The sequence below is a fragment of the Eublepharis macularius genome, chromosome 2, assembly GCF_028583425.1.
Source record: "Eublepharis macularius isolate TG4126 chromosome 2, MPM_Emac_v1.0, whole genome shotgun sequence".
Classification (NCBI taxonomy): domain Eukaryota; kingdom Metazoa; phylum Chordata; class Lepidosauria; order Squamata; family Eublepharidae; genus Eublepharis; species Eublepharis macularius.
The window spans coordinates 146792631-146810906 of NC_072791.1; the positions used below are offsets into that span (position 1 = coordinate 146792631).

The window sequence follows — 18276 nt, forward strand, 5'->3', positions numbered from 1 at the left end:
TTTGGTTAGGAGTAGGGGATAATTTTTAAAAAAATGTTTAAAAGGATGTCAAAGGAAAAAAAATAGTTCACTGGTGATGACACTGGTAAACAATGTAGTTAAATTTTGTGCTTGCATAATCCCAGAAAATTCGAAGTCCCTTGCAAGTGTCTCATAGTTTCCTTTTTTTGTTTGTTTCTTTTTTTTAACATACTACATCAAAATATTGCTACATGTAGAAGTGAGCAAACATACTTGGATATATATGGCATTTGGGGTGGGGGGAAGTCTGGCCCAGATGTGTGAGAGAAGGAAATATGTTCAGCAAATTCACAAAGAGTACTATAGAAACAGTATAGGGCAACAGAAACAAAAACGAAATGTTAGAAAACTGCAGTGAAGGATAGTTTGATTCATGCTGACCAATAAATGGAATCCTCACACAATTATAGTTATAAACTGTCTGAAGTTACATAATATACTTGGACTAACACAACTATAGAGGCATTCTTCTTAGTTCTAGGCAACCTATACTGTATACTTCAAAGTTTTCCTATGCAATGATCATATAGATGCTTGTTAGATTGTTTGTATTGACTTGATATTTGTCCAAGCAATTCTGAAGCAGATTTTTGGGCTTCACTCTTAAACTCTGATGTTTTAAGAGAGATTTCTTTATCTTAAGGATTTGAGGGCAGCTTCCTACTTGACCATTTGCACTCAGGTATGGGTAGCCAGATACAAAGCACAAGAGTACTATATCACTTGAGATAGGTGCGTAGGTGCATTCCTGTAGTAAGTGTATGATTTGGATTCTATAATTTGCAGATTTAAGCATTATGGTTCTTTCCCCTGCTCCCCTCCATCCAGCAGTCATTTCTATCCCTGGAACAGTTTATTCCTGGTGTTGTGGGATACATGTGATTTAATAGGCACACAGGGCAGAAGGCTGCAACAGGTAACTTCCCTCAGTGGAGCTGTGCTGATGAATAGACAAGGCAATCTCATACTGTTTCTTCATGCCTACTGTAGCCTCTCAACCTGAATGGCTATTAGACCACGCAGGCCTTGCAAGCACCTTTTGCTGACAGATCATAGAACCCAATCCTATATTGTTAAAATACTTGGGAGTGTTGATTGGGAAATGCATAGGCATCTTGCTTTGGAATATTTTAGACACACTACACAGTCTTAATGTTGTACAAACATGCCACCTATGCTAGCATGTTTTCTGTGCTCATATTTTGACTACAAAATGCCAGATATACCGTCCTGGTTTCTGAATCAAACTCCACATTGGACAAAATTCAACCATAATTTATTATTTTTAAATTCTATTGACTTCAACAGCAGAGAGTTAAAGATGTGCTTGAAATCAGTGGAGTTTAAAAGGGCTTCATTTGAATTGTGTCCTTTGTCTTTCACATCTAATATGACTTCCTTTGGGTGGGTTTATTCCTCTGATTTAGATTTTTACCTAAATCTATCAACCACAGTTCTGTTGTTGGTATCACGTTGATTTCTCTCGAGGTGGTGTTGCTTGGATAAAAGAAGTGACACAAAACAGAGGTAACAAAATCTGTTTTTATACTGGGAGGTAAATGTGAGAAATGGAAACAAGTAGAAACTCAGTAAAGTTAGTGTGTTTGGAACATACTTGCCTCTGTGAATCGCTGAATATGCTGCAGAATGTAAACTTTGACAGCTCTGTCAGAATGCAATTAAGCTTCCAATTATATACAGAAATCACACTAGGGACTGGATGTGAATAAAATTTATTTCTGATAAATGTATTTAATGCTTTGAAAACTGAATATAAAAATGGCAAAAACTGATTTGAAAGTTTAGTCTCTGGGTATAGCATGAGATGAGCTGGTTCGAAAGAGTTTAGTCAAAACCGGAAGACCTTCCCCCCTCAATTACCTTGCTTCCTGATTGTATTGGTTTACCCTAATCCCATATAAATGGGTGGAATAGTGAAACTGGTTAGCTAGAGCTCAAGATTTTGAACTGTGACCCACCTTACCATAGCTGTTTGCAACTACCCAAATACAAAACACATGTACTTTGTGGCAGGTATGGTCATTGCATGGGTTTCTGCCCCTTTTATTACATATTCAGTTATTGGTACAACTTACAAATAAAATATATAAGAATAGTTATAACTCAGAAATTATATAACATCTGAATTCAGACAAAACTTAGTTAACCCATTATAACTGCCTCCTATATCTGCTCAGTTACAGCACATCTATAAATAAAATACAGGTATATGCCTTTACGCTTGGAAGCTCTAAAGAGCTTTGGTTCAAATAGTAGCTTTCCCTACTTTCTAATTACCACTCCTCTGGCTAACTAAAATCATCCCGTCAACTGCACTGCCTATTGAGGACCACCTCTTATGCATGTGACTGCTGAACCTTTCCAAAGTTGCTCATGTTTCTAGAAATTCTAGCTGGTAGTGTTTGCCAGGATCTTAACATTTTTGGGTGCCCAAATAAGGATTACCAATCCCTCAGGCTGCAGAAGCCCTAGTTTTTAAGTTATTATTTTAGTACTAGTAGTACTACTAAGATATAAGTCTAAGAACATCTTCTAGACCTACAGATTGATACATTCAAAATCCCACTGTTGAAGTTTGCTTGGACTTGAAAAAAAATCTAACAGATTTTATTTTTATTTTATTTATTTTATTTTTATCACTTGGGTGAAAGGGGGAAAGATATAGTAATTCTTCTCAGTGTGTAGAAAAAAAAGTATACTTAACCATCATGTTCTTATGAAGATGGTGAAAACAAGTTGCAACTGGTATTTACAGTGATTAGTGAAAAAACAGTGGATTTTTTTTGTGTCCTCTTCCTCCTCCCATTTTTCCTGTTGCTGAATTTTGCTTGTTCCTGCAGGAAGAAAATGAACTTGATGAAATTCAGCCTGACCAGAATTTAAGAAGTCACAACAAGGCTAATAACATTTGCAATATTACCTGCTGAGACAATACTGTGGTTTACTGTCCAACAAAGGGATATGGAAAAATAAAATTATATTAAAAAAGGGATATGAAAAGTACACAGGAGGACATACATACCTGTCAGGGAGATTTTATAGTTGTTGTGCAGAACATAAGTCATAGTCACTGTCAGAGGAGTAGTCTAAGGGGTTGGAAGATCTGTGAGTTGCCCCTTCCAGAGCTGGAAAAAGACAAACATTCTTAGCTTCAAAAGGTGCTACATCCTAGAGGAATGTCAAAATGTAGGAACCAAGGGCCAAACCTGAGATAATGGGGGGGGGAAATCATGTAATTTATTAATGCATTTTCCCATTCATGTGGTAGGTGGGAAGGGGAAGTCTTTTTTTTTTTTTAAACACCCTGAAAATGGAGCGCCTGATTGAGAGGAGCTTAAACTCTGCGCCCCCCTTCCCCTGACCTTCCTGTGCGCCCTGTTGTTTGGATGATGCATGCTATTTTTATGACTGTTGGGTGACTATTGGCTAAGCTGATGGCATGTAAATAGAGCTGGTCGGATGGGATTTCCTGAATGGGTGCGAATGACTGGAATGGCAGTTTACTATATGGGCTGGTTCAGAACCAGTGCTCTGCAAGGGGACAAGGAGGAGTTTTTTTTAAAAATCTGAATTTGGAGACAGATGAGAAAGCCTGACTGATGAGTTTGATGCTGGCACTGGTTAATATAGGTGCTGTTGCTCTCATTTGGTGTACATACACAAGATTTAGACCTCGGCCTGAGACCCTGAAGAGCTACTGCCAGTCAGAGTATACAATACTGACCTTGATGGACAAAGGGTCTGATTTAGTATAAGGCAGCTTCATGTGCACAGGATCAGTGGCTGTGCTGTCTGCTGTTAAGAGTTTGTCTATTCCTAACTTAAACATTTTAAACAAAGCAGGTATTGCAAATATGCTATAAATCTCTCATCAAAAACAAATGAGAACTGGTAACTCTGTCCCAGGACAGCTCACATCTCAAGTAATTGGTGAGCATGTAACATTGTCTCAAGTAGGATCACTGTCTCTGGCCCTTCCTCCTTTGGAAGGCATCTGGAGTGCCGTTATGCTGTGTCTTAAGATAGTTTCGTTGTATTGTGTTTGCTTATTTATGTAATTGAAATATTGTATATCCTTCACTCTCAAATACAGTATTCCCGAAGTAGCTTTACAATAATTCAATAAGACAATACTGTAAAACAAAGATTTAAAAAGACACAGCAAAGCAGCTGCATAAAAATAAAAGCAAATATTTCTCATTTTAGGAATTTGTCCCACATCTAAAGTCTATAAATTAGAGAAAAGTGGGTAAGAAATAAAATACATAATCAATAATAATATATGAAGAAGGATGTGCTGAAACTCTGCCCTCAGCAAGAAAAAGAACTCTATTATGAAACCTAACTAAACAGAAACCCAATCATAATTACAAATAACTTATGCGATTGGTTTTCCTGCTAGCTTGTTTTGTGATACTCTCCTTTTTCATTGGAACTCTACCCCCGGGAAGAAGAGACTTTCCAGCCATTATGTGACAAGTGTATGAAAAAAGGAATGGATACAATTTGACAACTGGGAAACCTTCTGATCTGTTTTGCCATTGCAAGTTTGCCTACTCAGAAACAAAAAGTTGTTTTGTTTCCATTTTCACAAGTTGTCACCAAAATTAACATAAACAAACCATTAGTGTTACAAATACTATTTAAAAAAGAGGATCATGTGCTACAGCCAGAAAGATTGTTACGCTCTTCCTGATTTCTGCTACCTGGATAGGGTGAGAGGTAGGAATTTTTTTTGAGGCCTTGGATATGGGCTTTCTCCTCGTCCTGAACTCCTTGGCATTCAGGTTGTGGCTGGAAAGCTGAGGAGCTCTTGCGATGGAATGAAACTAAAAGGAAAAGCATGGTACAGAATTAATAATTACTTCCTACCCAGAGCAGATTTAAACTCTAAGCATGTATTTATACTCAACTGAAAATTTTAAATTCAGAGCCACATGTGAGTTATAATAATGGAGGGCTAGAGCAGAATGACCTACCAGCTGCGCAATTTTAAAAAACACTTTCCTGGGAGTAAGCCCCATTGAATAGACCACTTGAATAAGATTCAGAGTAGACCTGTTTATGAAGCACTGTAAAGCTGCCAAACTAGTTCCTACCTCTAGAGGGAGTAAAAGCTCATTCTATGATGTACTTACTGAAACTAGCTGGGGAACATGTGAATTGATGGTAAAGAATGGGGATAGCTACGAACATTTGAAGAGTGTCTTTCCTTCACCATTAAGTACTCTGTCTGGAATGAAAGGCTTTGCATGTCTTGGAAGTCTCATGCCTAGATAGTCTTATTTCTAGAAAATAACTCATTCTTCTGACCCACTTACATATTTCACAGAGATTTGGATGTGGCGCCATGGTGCTGTACGCTGGCATACCTGATTTTTACTCTTGAAAGCCATCAGGGATGGTGCAGGGCCTCGCTCCGTGGAAGGGGGGGGTATACCTCACCCTCGCTCCCTCTCAACCCACTCACAGGCCTGCTCAACCTGGCTGACTCCCGGTTGCTTCCTCCAGCTTCCCAAAGCCCCCTCCCCCTCTATGCTCCTAACTCACCACCTCACCTTGTCAGAGAACTTCCCTTATATCCTTCTTCCCATCCTCAGCTCCACCTGCCAACCATGCCCTCCCAGCTCTCTAGCCAGGGCCTTGGCTGTCCTAGGCAGCTACACCTGTGGTTGCTTTGCTGGCTGCTCTGAGCAGCCACACCTGCGCCTCCTTTGCTGGCTGCTGGGCTTTCTCTGTTAATCACCTCAGGCAGCCCTACCTGTGGCTGCTTTGCTCCCAGTCTCTCCTTTCCAGCCTCCTCTAGCCTGCCTGCTGGTTGAGGTGTGGCCTGGTGCTGCCTTTGCTGTCCTTCAGCTACTGCTGGTGAGTTTGCTGTCTGGTTGTCTCAGATGCCTGTGCTTTCTCCCTCCTGGCTTGGGCTCCTAACCTCCTGGTTGGCTTCCACCTGTCCCATTTGACTCTCTGGGGTTTGGGTGTTTCTTTCCTTTACTGTGTTGCTGGGTGTGGCATGGTCTTAGTGCCTGTCTGGGCATCTGAGCGGTGGTCGTCTGGCTGTCTCTCTTCCCCTTCTTCTGTGAAGTCTGGAGGCAGAGCCTCAGACACCAGACAGCTTCAAATAAATATTTGAATTTTAGCTTGTAAAGCCAATACAGAGTCCACCAATCTTTGGATTATAAACTAAGGATGCCATTCTTTCACCCATCCCATATTTCTGAAATGTTTTTCATGAATAAATAGCAAAATGCTGCACAATATCTTTGTTGGTAGTATTCCTCCACACATCTAGCTCTACTGTATTTGAAAACATATCTTGTATGTAAAACAAGTTTTAAGAGACATCAGGTCGGTTGGTTTTGAGGAAAACCTCAGCTTACTATGTGGTTACATTCTGCAAACCACTTAACAAATTGGTTGACCAATAGCCATCCTGTTACCAAGCCAGTGAACCCAAAGGCATACTCATCAGAGATTAAATTGACCACAGTAGCACTTAAGATGCAATGAACAGAGGCAAGAGAATATTTACCCCAAATGAGACTTCATCAAGTTTATAATAGGAATGTACGATCTGAATAGACTAGAACAGGGTCCCCCAACATGGTGTGGTACTCATAGGTACCGTGGTACATGCCACTACTTCCCTGGCACCTGCTGAGCTTTTCAGAAAGTGGATGTGACCAGGGTTTTTTTCTGGGAAAAGAGGTGGCAGAACTCTCAAGAGAGAAATGAGGGAAAAAAAACACAGGATTCTTTGAAATCATATTATTTTCAAGCACTATTGCCGAGTATTTTCAAGAGGTGCCGGAACTCCGTTCCCCCGCGTTCTCCCTGAAAAAAAGCCCTGGATGTGACCTTAGTAAAGCAGGGCTTTTAATTGACTGCTGTCATTCACATGAAAGTGCTTTCTACAACCACACCCAGTGGAGGATCAGTAGGACTGGTAAGCACCTGGGCTTTCCTTAGAGAGTGTGTAATTCCATTCCCCCTTCAGGCCTGACCACCTGTTGCCATTAGCTTCTTTTGCAAAGTAGAATGGAAGCTGTGTTCTAGTCTTAGAGTCCAGGGAGTCGGGCTTTTGCATGAGGGTATGATAAGTGTTCAGGTGTAGAAGCCCTCCCGCTCCTTCTCTGGCTTGCTCTCCTTCCAGTGGGTGGACCATGTTTCCAACCAAAGTATAGATAATATTAATCTTGATGGACTAAATGGCTGGTCCTGAGTAAGGCAGCTTCATGGATTAGCATGGTTGACATGTGATTTTTTTTTTTGTGGGAGGCAGCATTTGGCTCCACGTCCTGTGGTAGCAGCTATTTTGGCGTGGTGCTCACCCTCTCAAAATTCCAAAGGTACCTAAAGACTCAGAAAGGTGTGGGACCACTAGACTAGAATATATATTTAGTTTCTCTTCTGCTTCCTGACTCGCATGAACAGCACTCACATGTGGTACAATGGGTGCAAATGTTTGTTGTATTTGAAAATAGTTCCCTCTCTGCCTTGTATATATTTTTTCTTACCATTTTGGTTCACTCCATTTGGACCAATCCACCGGTGCTGCTGCTTCTTGGAATCTGCAACAAGGGAAGATGAAAAGGGAAGTTAGGGAATAGAGCAAATTGCAGCAAATCACATGGCTCTCAAAATGATGTGATTAACAGCTTTTTTTTTGGCTTATTCAGGACCTGAAGAAGAACTGGTACTATCCTACATCTCACTGCCTTTAAGTGACCCATGCCAATGAAATAGTTATTGGTATTTTGTACTTGACTCAGCTTCCACCAGTTTGTAAATAATAATAAAAAACATATTGACAATTTCCAACAGTGGACCACTTGGTCATATTGCCCGCTTTCGGGAATAATAGATAAAGAAGGCAACACATTCAAGGGCCTCCCTATATAACCACAGGTAAGATACTTATGTTGAGCCCATTTAATTGGGCCCACCACTATTGCTGTTGGCACCTTAGCTGAGTGTGTCCTGTGATGCCAGCACTGCAATCCTGCCTTTGTCCTTTTTCCTTTCCTGCCCCCACAACCCAGGCCCTGTGAGTAACTCTGTCTCTGCACCAGACTTAATTGGACTGAGCTGAGGTGAAGGGGAGAATGGAATGTGAAGAGAGGAAAGAAAGGACAGTGCATGGGCTGCTTCTCTCCTATGGCAGGGGAAGAAGTAGGAAAGGGAGTGAGGGGCAGGGTTAGGGAATAGATATCACATGTGAAGGAATTGAAGAAAACTCACAACTCACACCTAACTGTTACACAGGATGGAGACCCCAGACCTAACCTGTTCATTCTGTAAATAAGTTAGCCGCATCCCTGTAGTATGTGCTTCCATGCCGGAAACTCCATAGACAAGGCTTTTACTGGGGCTACCATACATCCATGTAAATAGAAACTAAATAGGGGCTAAACTGCTACAAAGGCAAATACTTCTAGTCTCATCTTCACAGCAAAGGATTTCCACTTACATTTCTTCACCAATTTTTTATAGGTAAGGGGTATGCAGATAACCAGGAAGACTGCTGTCAGAACAAGACCTAAGAGGATTTTCAGGATTGTTTCTGTATATGACACCGGTTTGGCATCTTGGCCTAGAGACAGGATGAGAGTACATGTTGAATCATTCCTAAGAGAAAGCCCATCTTCAAATAAGTAAAAGTGCCTTTGACAATGACCAACAAAATGATCTTGACTTGTCTTCAAATCTCACTTTCAGCTCGCCATCTAATACAGAGATAATATTCTGCTTTGCTTTGGTTTATTGTGAGGATTTCTGAGGCAATGTATGTGAAGCACATGCAGCTGTAAAAACTATATACACGCTTTCTCAGTGATGACCTCCTGCAAGTTCTCCCTTCATCCCTCACTGGCATCTGACAGCACTTTTTGAAGTGTGCACTTTAAAGGGAAGTTCCAGTAAAATGAGCACATTGTCTGTATAGGGTCTACAAGGTCTGTATATACATTCACTACGATGTTGCCTTACGTACTATCTGTTGCTTTAAGTACATGCTCCTATGTACTACCTGTGCTTCAAGTATCCCTCAGAGGATTTCCATTCAAGGAAAGGGGGTGATTTTCACCCATTCCCCCTCCCACCCTCATGCTGTTCCTGGAGGTCCCCTCTCCCCCTGGAGTTACAGTAGCATTTCAGGGGGCATTTGGGGAGGAAAAGAAAGTTTGCTCCTCTGATGAACGTTCCTTCCATCAGTGAAAATGTGCCCCAGAACTCAAACTTTTAACTTCCAGTATTCTGCTGAAAATAAAAATTGGCTATTATTGCAGAAGAACATCTCCTTGCCTCTATGGGAAGTCCTTTGCATTGGGAAATAGTCTGAAAACCAGTTCAGTTGTATACTGGAAGTAACTGTGATGATTGTATTAAGACTGAACCTCCATGGTGCCCTGATCAAATAGATTTCCTATGGGTGGCCTATTTGTTCCTAGTGACCAATCAGAGCATTTTGTGGATAGTGCCGAAAAGTGTTTTGGAAACTAGGTGACTGCAGGTGGTGGCACCTTTATACATTCCTGCTCTTTGAAAGAGGAGTAGGTCAACTCCATCTCCTTCATCAAAATAGGAAAATCCCTGCCCCAGTTCCTAGGAGACAACCTAGATGCTATGTTCGTTAATGAGTCAGATACAGGGAAATCACTTTCCCTGCAGCCGCAAAGCACTTTTTTCCTGAGTTGAAGGAAAACAGCACAGGGGAAGAGTACAGGAGCCCTTCCTTCCCCAACACAGACCTGAGCCAAATGGGGTCCTTGTGGTCCTTTAAAAGGTGTTCGTGTGGAAAGCTAGTTATATCTGGGAAAGCCATACCTGATTTGTTAAAACAAAAGGAACGTCTAGTTTGTTGTGGACTCCTTTTTCCTGTTAGCTGAATGACATAAGAGCTCTCTTTTGCCAAAAGGACTTGTGGACATTCTGGAGTACCCTCACAGATTTCCAGGGGTCCTTGGACCCTAGTTTGACAAAAAATGTGCTATTATTATCCTGTGTTTGTTCCAGACTTGAGTTCTCATGATTTTTGAAAGTGTAATCTTTCAGTCCTTTCTGCATATTGCCAGTTAGAATGGATAAAAATGGATGAACCTAGCCATACACAAACTGGAAGGAAGGGACCATGGGCAAAGTACAGTTGCCATGTGCTTCATTGTGTGGTTTTGTTCTCACTCAGAGTTGTACTCGAGATGGGTAACTGTTCAATGGTGGTGGTGGAAACTGCCACCAAGTCATAGATGATTTATGATAGCCCCTGCTGGGGTTTTCAAGGCAAAAGATTAACAGAGATTGGGCTTGCCTGGACTATCCAGGTCAGGGAAACTGTTCTATAATAATTGCAAAATAAAACAGGACTTCAGTGGCACCTTAAAGACTAACATCATAAGCTTTCAATAGTCTTTAAGGTGCCACTGGATTCCTATTTTAAACAGTTATATGTTCATGCTGGAAAGGTTGAGGGGAGGTTGAGGGGATGTGTGTAGCAGATCCATGTCTAGTTTAAGAGCAGCAGGGAGGGGTTCGAGGAAGGAAGCATGAGGTGAAAGATGGGATGGTGTTGTTTAGTTACAGCCTTCAAAAACTCAGCCACAGCCTATACAAATAGTCCAGTGAATTTAGAGCCATTCCTTATAATATGCAGAATGGGAGACAAAGATAGAACTCTGGACTGCACCAATTCAGTCTACAGATGGGGGTCTGGAGAGTTCATATTTTTGAATGCTCCTCTGTGTAAAACCTTTTCCTGCGTGTATTAAATTTGCATGGCAGGCAGACAATTTTAGCATAGCCCTTTCTTTGGCTTACTAGTGGAAAGATTTTTATATGTAAAGAATTACTTTTAAAAATGACCTCTTACCTGGAGTCTGAAATGGTGCAGCTCACTGTAACTTCAGTCTTATTTACTATTCTGTGTAGATTGCCTCCACTCTGACACCTCTGCCTGCTCCTTGTAATAGTGAATCTAAGAATTAGACAGTCTTACTCACCTGTACATTTTATTAAGCTTACACTCAAGCATTCCTTGGTCCTGTTCAAGCACTCCAAGCTAAGATTCATTTTCTCACACTGCACCTTGGCCCACTGCTCAGGCTGCTGCATCCTCCCCTGGTCCTGTATCCCTGTTGCATCATCACAGTTTGCTTGCTGGCAGTCCATGGGGGCCAGTTTTGTCCACCATCTTTGTAAACCAAGGCAGACCATTTCCCAGTGGTCTCCTAAGTGTAGTCTTGCTTTCCCAGAACACAGTGAGGTTCCATCTTCCAGTCTTGTCCTTGGAGGGTCTTGTGAGAAAGACATGGGGAAAGTGAATCCAATGCACCAACAAGTAGTGTAATGTAGCGGTTAACAGCATCAGGTACCAACTGGTTGGTCTCCAGATCGAATCTGAACTTTCTGCATGAATTTACTGGACAATCTTACAAAAGTAATTATCTGTATTGTAGGTACTGTAGAATAAATTTTGTGCATCTATGACTTGAGGATAATAATGGGCCAGTGTGGTTGGACTAAGACTGGAGGACACAGGTTCAAAACCCCTACTCAGCCATGAAGTTTTGGAATGACTTTGGCCCTGCCTAGGCTCTCACAGGAGTGTTGTAGGATAAACTAGAAACAAGAAGCACCATGGGTGTTGCCCTGAACTAGAAATGTATTTGGTCTATATTACTACTATCCAAGATCTATTGTAAGAATAATAAAGATAAAGTATGTGAAGCATCTGACTATTTAAAAAAAAACACAAGAAGGTTAGGTTAAAACCATTTCTTGACCTGCTGTAAGGATAGCCAATCTGGACAAGAACACAGAGGGACCATAGTTCTGGCAATGAATCAGATCTAGAAGCCTTTCTGTTTATCACATGTTGAGCTGCTACCTACCCCTTAGCACAGTGCATTAGATGAAAAATCATAATAAGGCTCATAGGTCTGCATAGTGGCATTGTTTGATAACCAAAAGGTTGGTCAGCATTGCCCTCCAGTAGTGTTGTCTTCATCCTCTTTAGCCAGTACTGATTGTGAGCTTTTTCATTAGCCTTGGTGTGCCTTTTGTGAGAACATCTTAGTGGATCCAATGAGCCACAATCAGAACAGAAATACAGTATGTCAGATAAGTGACTTTTTGGACACTACCATTGCAATGCTGGTTCCATCTTCAGATGCATTTGTGCAGAAAGGCACTAAAGCCTGATATATGGCAGCATAACACATATTAACTGACCAAGCCTACCCATAGCAAATTGTCATATATTTTACTGGTCCACAATAATCAGGAAGCTTGCAATACACTCTGTGAATCTCTACTTCCCATATTTATTTTTATTGAGGTTATATTTTATTACAATTACAATGTGTAATTACTGTAGCATGGATCACTTTCAGCAGTCAGGGAGATGGTGAGGTAGCTATGCTTTATTATTTTCTTACCGGGCGTCTTTGATGAGGTCACCAATGGTGCTGATGTTTGGAGTAAGTCAGAAGAGGTTTTAATGGGGTCTGAAATGATAAATACAATCCAAGGTATTTTAGGAGGGATGAGATATCAACCAAAGAAACAAAAGCTGAAGATCACTGTAACATTTCAACAGTGGTTATCCTGAGCTGTGTTTTAATAGCTGTGTGATCTCAGTATCACAATTTGCCTTACATGGAAGCAAATCAAAGCTGATTCAGCCATAAATGTTGTTCCTCCCATCATACTTTAGAACAAGCCACCCGCTTTTTGAAAAGTGTATTGAAAGCAGTTTCACTATTATGAAAACTTTTTGAAACCATTGCAAAACTGCTCAGAGGGTGCATGGAGGGTGGGTTAGGTGTGTACAGTTACAAGTGAAAGCCAATAGCTGCCCTCTTTGCAAGCTTTTCTCTCTTTCAAACTCAACCACACTGAATATTTATAAACCAGTTTTTCAGAGCTTGCTCCAGGACAGAATAAGGTCTGTTTATATTGATTACCATCAAGGGTGCTTTCAAAGCACCCCTGCTGCTTGTATATGTTTTTCTTATACAGACACAGAAAGAAGCAAAGGAGAATAGCATGTACCTTGACAAAATACGGCCACGTTCAGATACTGTGTGCAGTTAGATTTATGCGGTTTGCAGTCCTTCAGGGTAGTCTCATTCCCCTGGCAGCCTATTATCATGCAACCGACTTGCTTCTCTGGTGATAAAGAAGTCTGATTCAGCATGCCTAAAAGGGGACCACAATGAAGCTGTTTACATGCAACTTCTGCATTCTGCTGCTTCCAGCTGTTGCTATAAATTCTCTTCCAATTCTCTTCATGAAAAATCTCCAGCCATCCAAAACATCTAGAGTCGTTACCAGTGAGTGTCACATCCCATTCTGCTGGGGAGACATGAAGATATTGTCCATCTAGAATGAAACATAGAATAAAGCATAGGTTTTTTCTCAGTGCTGTTGACCCAAGACCTCCTACTTCTCATTCCCTACAGCTTAATTCTCATACTCGAGTTGGTTAACTCCTCTTAGTTTGAGATGCTCTGCCAGGGCTTTTTTTGGGGTGGGGGGTGGCTCTATGTGCCAGTATGCAGTACCAGCAACTCTTTCTGCAGTACTGGCATTTCTTTTGGGTGGTAGGCTTGGGTCCCCAAGGCAGTGAATATCATGAATACTGGAATCTCTTTTTAAAGAAAAAAAAGCACTGTGCAAAGGTATCAGCAATTATACATGGCTTTAGACAAAGAATCCTTCAAAAATAGATTTCTTCAAGGGTTCTAAACTGGCTATGCACAATTGCTTTGTAGGAATGTGCTCATTAGGGAAGCGTAGGATGCATGTTGCCTAGATAACCAAAATGTTTTCCTCTTTCCTTATGCATCAGGCACAAGATTGATCATCATAGATCACCTGTACTGCATGTCTTGAGTGATTTGCTAAAAATTTTATTTGGTTGGTTTAGTGTATATGATGCATAGGCTTTTGTTTTCCTTAAACAGTCTGGCCTGGGATTTTTCTGACTTGGAAATTTCTGGCCAAATTCAGTGTGTAACTCAGTACATGAGAGCCAAGGGTATTGCTGTGTAAATTTCAGGTCAGTTTTGGGAATCAACAAAAGGGTCCAACAGAGCGTTTTTGCCAAGTTAGCAGGAGTGCAGGCTACACAGGCAGACAATTGACAAATGACCCAGAATGTGGTTGCCTGGTTATTGACAAGGGCAAGCTGCAGTGTTTCAAGGTGTTACCAGAACTGCTCTTTTATTATAATGGGGAATTAGCTGTAGCAGTCTGTAACTATTAATATTAAGCGAGGATCATAACCTATGTTTACGGAGGTCCCGATCCCAGACACTCTAGTGAAAAAGAGGCAGACAAGGAGTAAGGTCCAAACACGTGTATTGAGTGTAGCGTAAGCCTAGCTTGCACAATCATACAAAGAACATACAAGGTCTAAGAAATATAGAGTAGGAAATACAGAGACGTTCGCATTAGCTGGTTCCCAACGATGGTAAGGGAAATACTCACAATCCTGGAGCGAAGCAGAGACACGGCAGCGAGGGTGGCCCAGTGCCAGCACTGGAACCACAGACGGACAGCAAGGAGGTCTGGATAGGGAATGGCCTGAGCCACGGACAGAAAGGGGGGGTCTGGATAGGAATGGCCTAAGCCACGGACAGAAAGGGGGGGTCTGGATAGGAATGGCCTAAGCACCGAGTGGTCTGAGAGACCAGCTTAAATACCCCAAAACGTACCCTGGGGCTGGTGCTGTACTTGGTGGTTCTCACAGATTAAAACAAAGGGTCTAATGGGCTACTGAATGGCTTGGATGGGCCACTTTGGTAATCAGATTGTGATAAGTGACACCTCAGGAAGAGAGGACAAAAGAGGGAGGGGGAAATCCAAGTGGGCTGAAAGGATGTTCCAGCGGACAGGGCTTGTCCTGATGTCATCAGCTTTGGAATGCGGAGGTTTCTTTGAGATGCATTCTTTAAGTGCTTGGGATGGTCGGCACTTAGTTCCTTCTCCGGGGCGGCTCCTAAGATATGCAGAGCGGGGCGAGGGGCTCTCGCTGCGGACGTGGTGTGCCCGCTTCGCCGAAATGGCTTCCCAAAGCAGTCTCTTCCTCTGGGTCTTCTGGGTGCCTGAGAACATGGATGCCGGCTGGGCATAGCTGGGGCTGGATAGCAGGCTGCCCGGTAGCGAGGGCAAGCTCGGGGACCGGCTCGTGGGAGGCTCCAGGCGGGAACTGACCAGGGAGCGCCTAGCCAGGCTCGCTGGAGGTTTCCCCGGCAGGCGCCCGGCTGCTAGCAGCGGCTTGGGCCCATATGAGGCAGGCTTCCATGGAGGCAGCGGGAACAACACTTTAAAACACAGTCCAAAGCAGGGAACAGGCACGGTCCGTGGCAGATGGCAATGCAGGCACGGGGAACACAGTCCAAACACACACTGGGAATTCCAGATACAGGGCAGGGCAGGGCTGCCCAGAAAGAGAGTCCTTTGTGCAGTTACCCAAACATGGAGTCAGTAAACTACACAGTCTATAGCAGAAGCAAGGTAATTGACACGCAGGCAGGAAACTGACACGTGTACCAGAACACACACGTGCAAAGCAGTCTTTGGTGTAGCAGTAAAACAGCAACGCAGGAAACTTTAGCACAGTTCATGGCAGGCTTCAAAGCAGGGGAGGGGGCCTACTTGGCAACAATTCCCCCCCTCGGAGACCCCGGGACGTCAGGCGCGCGGGTCTCCGAACTTGACTTCAAAGGCGAGGTGGTCGGCAATGTCCGGTGGTCGAGCTTCGAGCGGAAGAGGAGTGGGAAGGGAAGGAGGGGGAGGCGTCACTCAAAAAATTTAGTTTGGAGAACCACCTAACCGAATAAGTGCAATTTAGATCAGCCAATGGGCTGCAGGTCTCTGGGTTCACACCAGGGGGTGTGCTAAGTGCAATCGTCAGAATAAATAGCAATAATTCATAAGTAATAGCAATTCATAGTAGTATAGGCAGCAATGAGCAATTCATGCATATAAATAGCAATAATTCATATTGTGTACATTGATTAATTCATGATGGGAGGTAATTCATACGGAATTCATGATGGGTTAAAAGCACTAAAAACCAGGAGCAATTAATATACATGGATCAATTCATAGGCATAAGATTTAAAAGCAAAGACAATTCATGGTTCAATTCATGAATGTAGGATTAAAAGCAATTCATACAAGGTAAAGTGAAATGTGCAAGCATGGCATAATTCATTGAGGGTAGGCTAATTCATAACTGGTTAAAATCATAAATACATATATGTGATTAAAAGCAATAGTTCATGAAGTCAAAAGCAGCAAGAATAAAAGCAAGTGCGTGGAAACAATTCATGAGGGGTAAGCGGCGGAAGGGCTCATGGGGGACAGAAAAATAAACTCTGCGATTAAAAACCAAATCAATATGGCTGGATTAAAATCAAATTCATAGACTAGAACTGCCTCGGCGGAGGGAGTCGGGTTAAGAAGGCAATTCAAAAGGTTAAAACCAAATTCATCGGGATAAAGTTCATGGGCGCACTTGCAGTAGATAGAGGGAGGGGTTAGTTCGGGGCTAAATTCATGGGAGTTAAAATTCATAAGAAGCAATGGCAAGAAATTCATAAGAAACGTAAAACAATAGAGCAGCAAAGATCACAGACGGCTCAGTCCGCAGTACAGCTGCTAGACTGGGTTGCATATTTACAAGAACAAGCAAACTTAGTCCATGTGTTCCAAAACACACTTCCACCCCCCCTTGCTGTCTGCGTCAATCCGCAGGGCAGGGTCGGCAGGCGGCGAGAAGGGCTTCAGGCACACAGTTCTAGTCCTCATGGAGGTGGCGCTGCTGGCGGTCGTTTGGAGACGGGCCGTGGGCTGGGAGGCAGAGTAATAGGTCCCCCCCTAGTCCACAAGAGGGCCTCGGAGCGGTGTCCGGCAGCAGAGCGTCCATGGGGCCGGTGCAGGATTCATACACATAATAAACATAATCATAGTTCATACCGGCACAAGCAATAAAACAAACAAGGGCTGAAAACGGGGCGCCAAGAATAACCATTAGGGCAAGAGGAGGTCTGGATTGTAATGGTCCAGACGGTAGGATAGTTGGAGTTGCTGGAGCTGTCGGCGGCTCCAACAGCCCAAATAGAGCAGTGAGGCACATAACAAAACTTGGAAGGCCAAAATAACAATGATCGGGTGCAAAGCCAAATTGTAAATTCCAGTGGCAGTGGGGCTCCAGCCAAAGAGGGTCTCCCACCAGGAATGCTCGCCGGTGGTCTTAATCCGCTGGACCAGATCCAAAATCTCCTTTCCGTTGTGGGACACAACCAAAGCAGTAGTGTCCCCGTCCCTCTGGATGCTCTGGAGGGTGCGGTGGAGCTGCGGGTGTGCCAGGAGCTCGTGGATTAGCTCCAGACCGATGCCAAGGGAGATGGGCTTCACATGTCGATAGATGGAGGGTGCCACCAGGATCTCTTCTTGGGTCCAGACCGGTACCGTGTAAGTGAAGTCGCAGGCTGCCACCGAAGACAGGTTACAGAAGCAGCGGTTGACTCCCGGGATCACGGGCTTAAGCTGGAACGAGTTCAGGATCACAAAGTCGCAGGCCGTTCGCACGCAGGCACATCCTTTCCCAAGGTAGACCACAGCGGAGCTGTTCTCCCGGACGACCTCGAAAGAGCACTCGTTGAGGGCGTCGACTTGCGGGGCTACACAGGGGTGATGTGGTGCAAAGGCTTGGTCTTGGCAAATGAAGCCGGTCTGGTCTCGATGCTGGCACCCTTGGAGGCTGACGAGCTGCCATCCGGTCGGGGTGAAGCGGGCCCAATGGTCGGGGTGTCTGGCGTAGAGGACGTCGGTGTCGCTGACTTGGAGTCCCAGAGGCACAACTGGATACACATGGAATGACTCGTGCGCACTGGCCGTTAATAAAAATAATTTAAGCTCCTGGGTGGTCGGTGAGAATGAGGAATTTACGAGAGACCACCAGGATTCAAGCTCCAGTTCTATGGGTGACAATTTGGGCATAATCAATCTTTTAATTTCCAGGGGCAAGTGCCCGTCTGTGGCTTGCCGAATTAGCCCCATGGCCACAGCCTGATTTAATTGTTGGGCTTGCATACATGCCATGGCTATTGACACGTTGCGTTCAAAAGACTGTGTTCCTTTGAGCAGCAGAGAAAAATCTCTTTCAATTTGACTCTCCCAGTTAACTAAAATGGAGCTGATCTCGTGTTGCCCATTCGAAATGGAATT

General features: G+C 43.2%; 1 protein-coding gene across 2 annotated transcripts in view; it reads right to left on the reverse strand.

Annotated features, from left to right (window-relative positions):
- Positions 1-2208: 2208 nt before the first annotated feature.
- CD5 (CD5 molecule) overlaps positions 2209-18276 on the reverse strand; it is a 38080-nt gene continuing 22012 nt past the window's right edge. For both annotated transcript variants that reach the window (XM_054972303.1, XM_054972304.1), the window contains 8 exons: positions 13087-13416; positions 12471-12539; positions 11034-11327; positions 8510-8632; positions 7557-7610; positions 4749-4871; positions 3065-3167; positions 2209-2876 (listed from right to left, as the gene is read on the reverse strand). In XM_054972303.1, coding sequence (XP_054828278.1) covers positions 3079-3167; positions 4749-4871; positions 7557-7610; positions 8510-8632; positions 11034-11327; positions 12471-12539; positions 13087-13416 — 1082 coding nt within the window. In that variant the 3' untranslated portion in view covers positions 2209-2876; positions 3065-3078. The remainder of the gene's footprint in view (positions 2877-3064; positions 3168-4748; positions 4872-7556; positions 7611-8509; positions 8633-11033; positions 11328-12470; positions 12540-13086; positions 13417-18276) is intronic.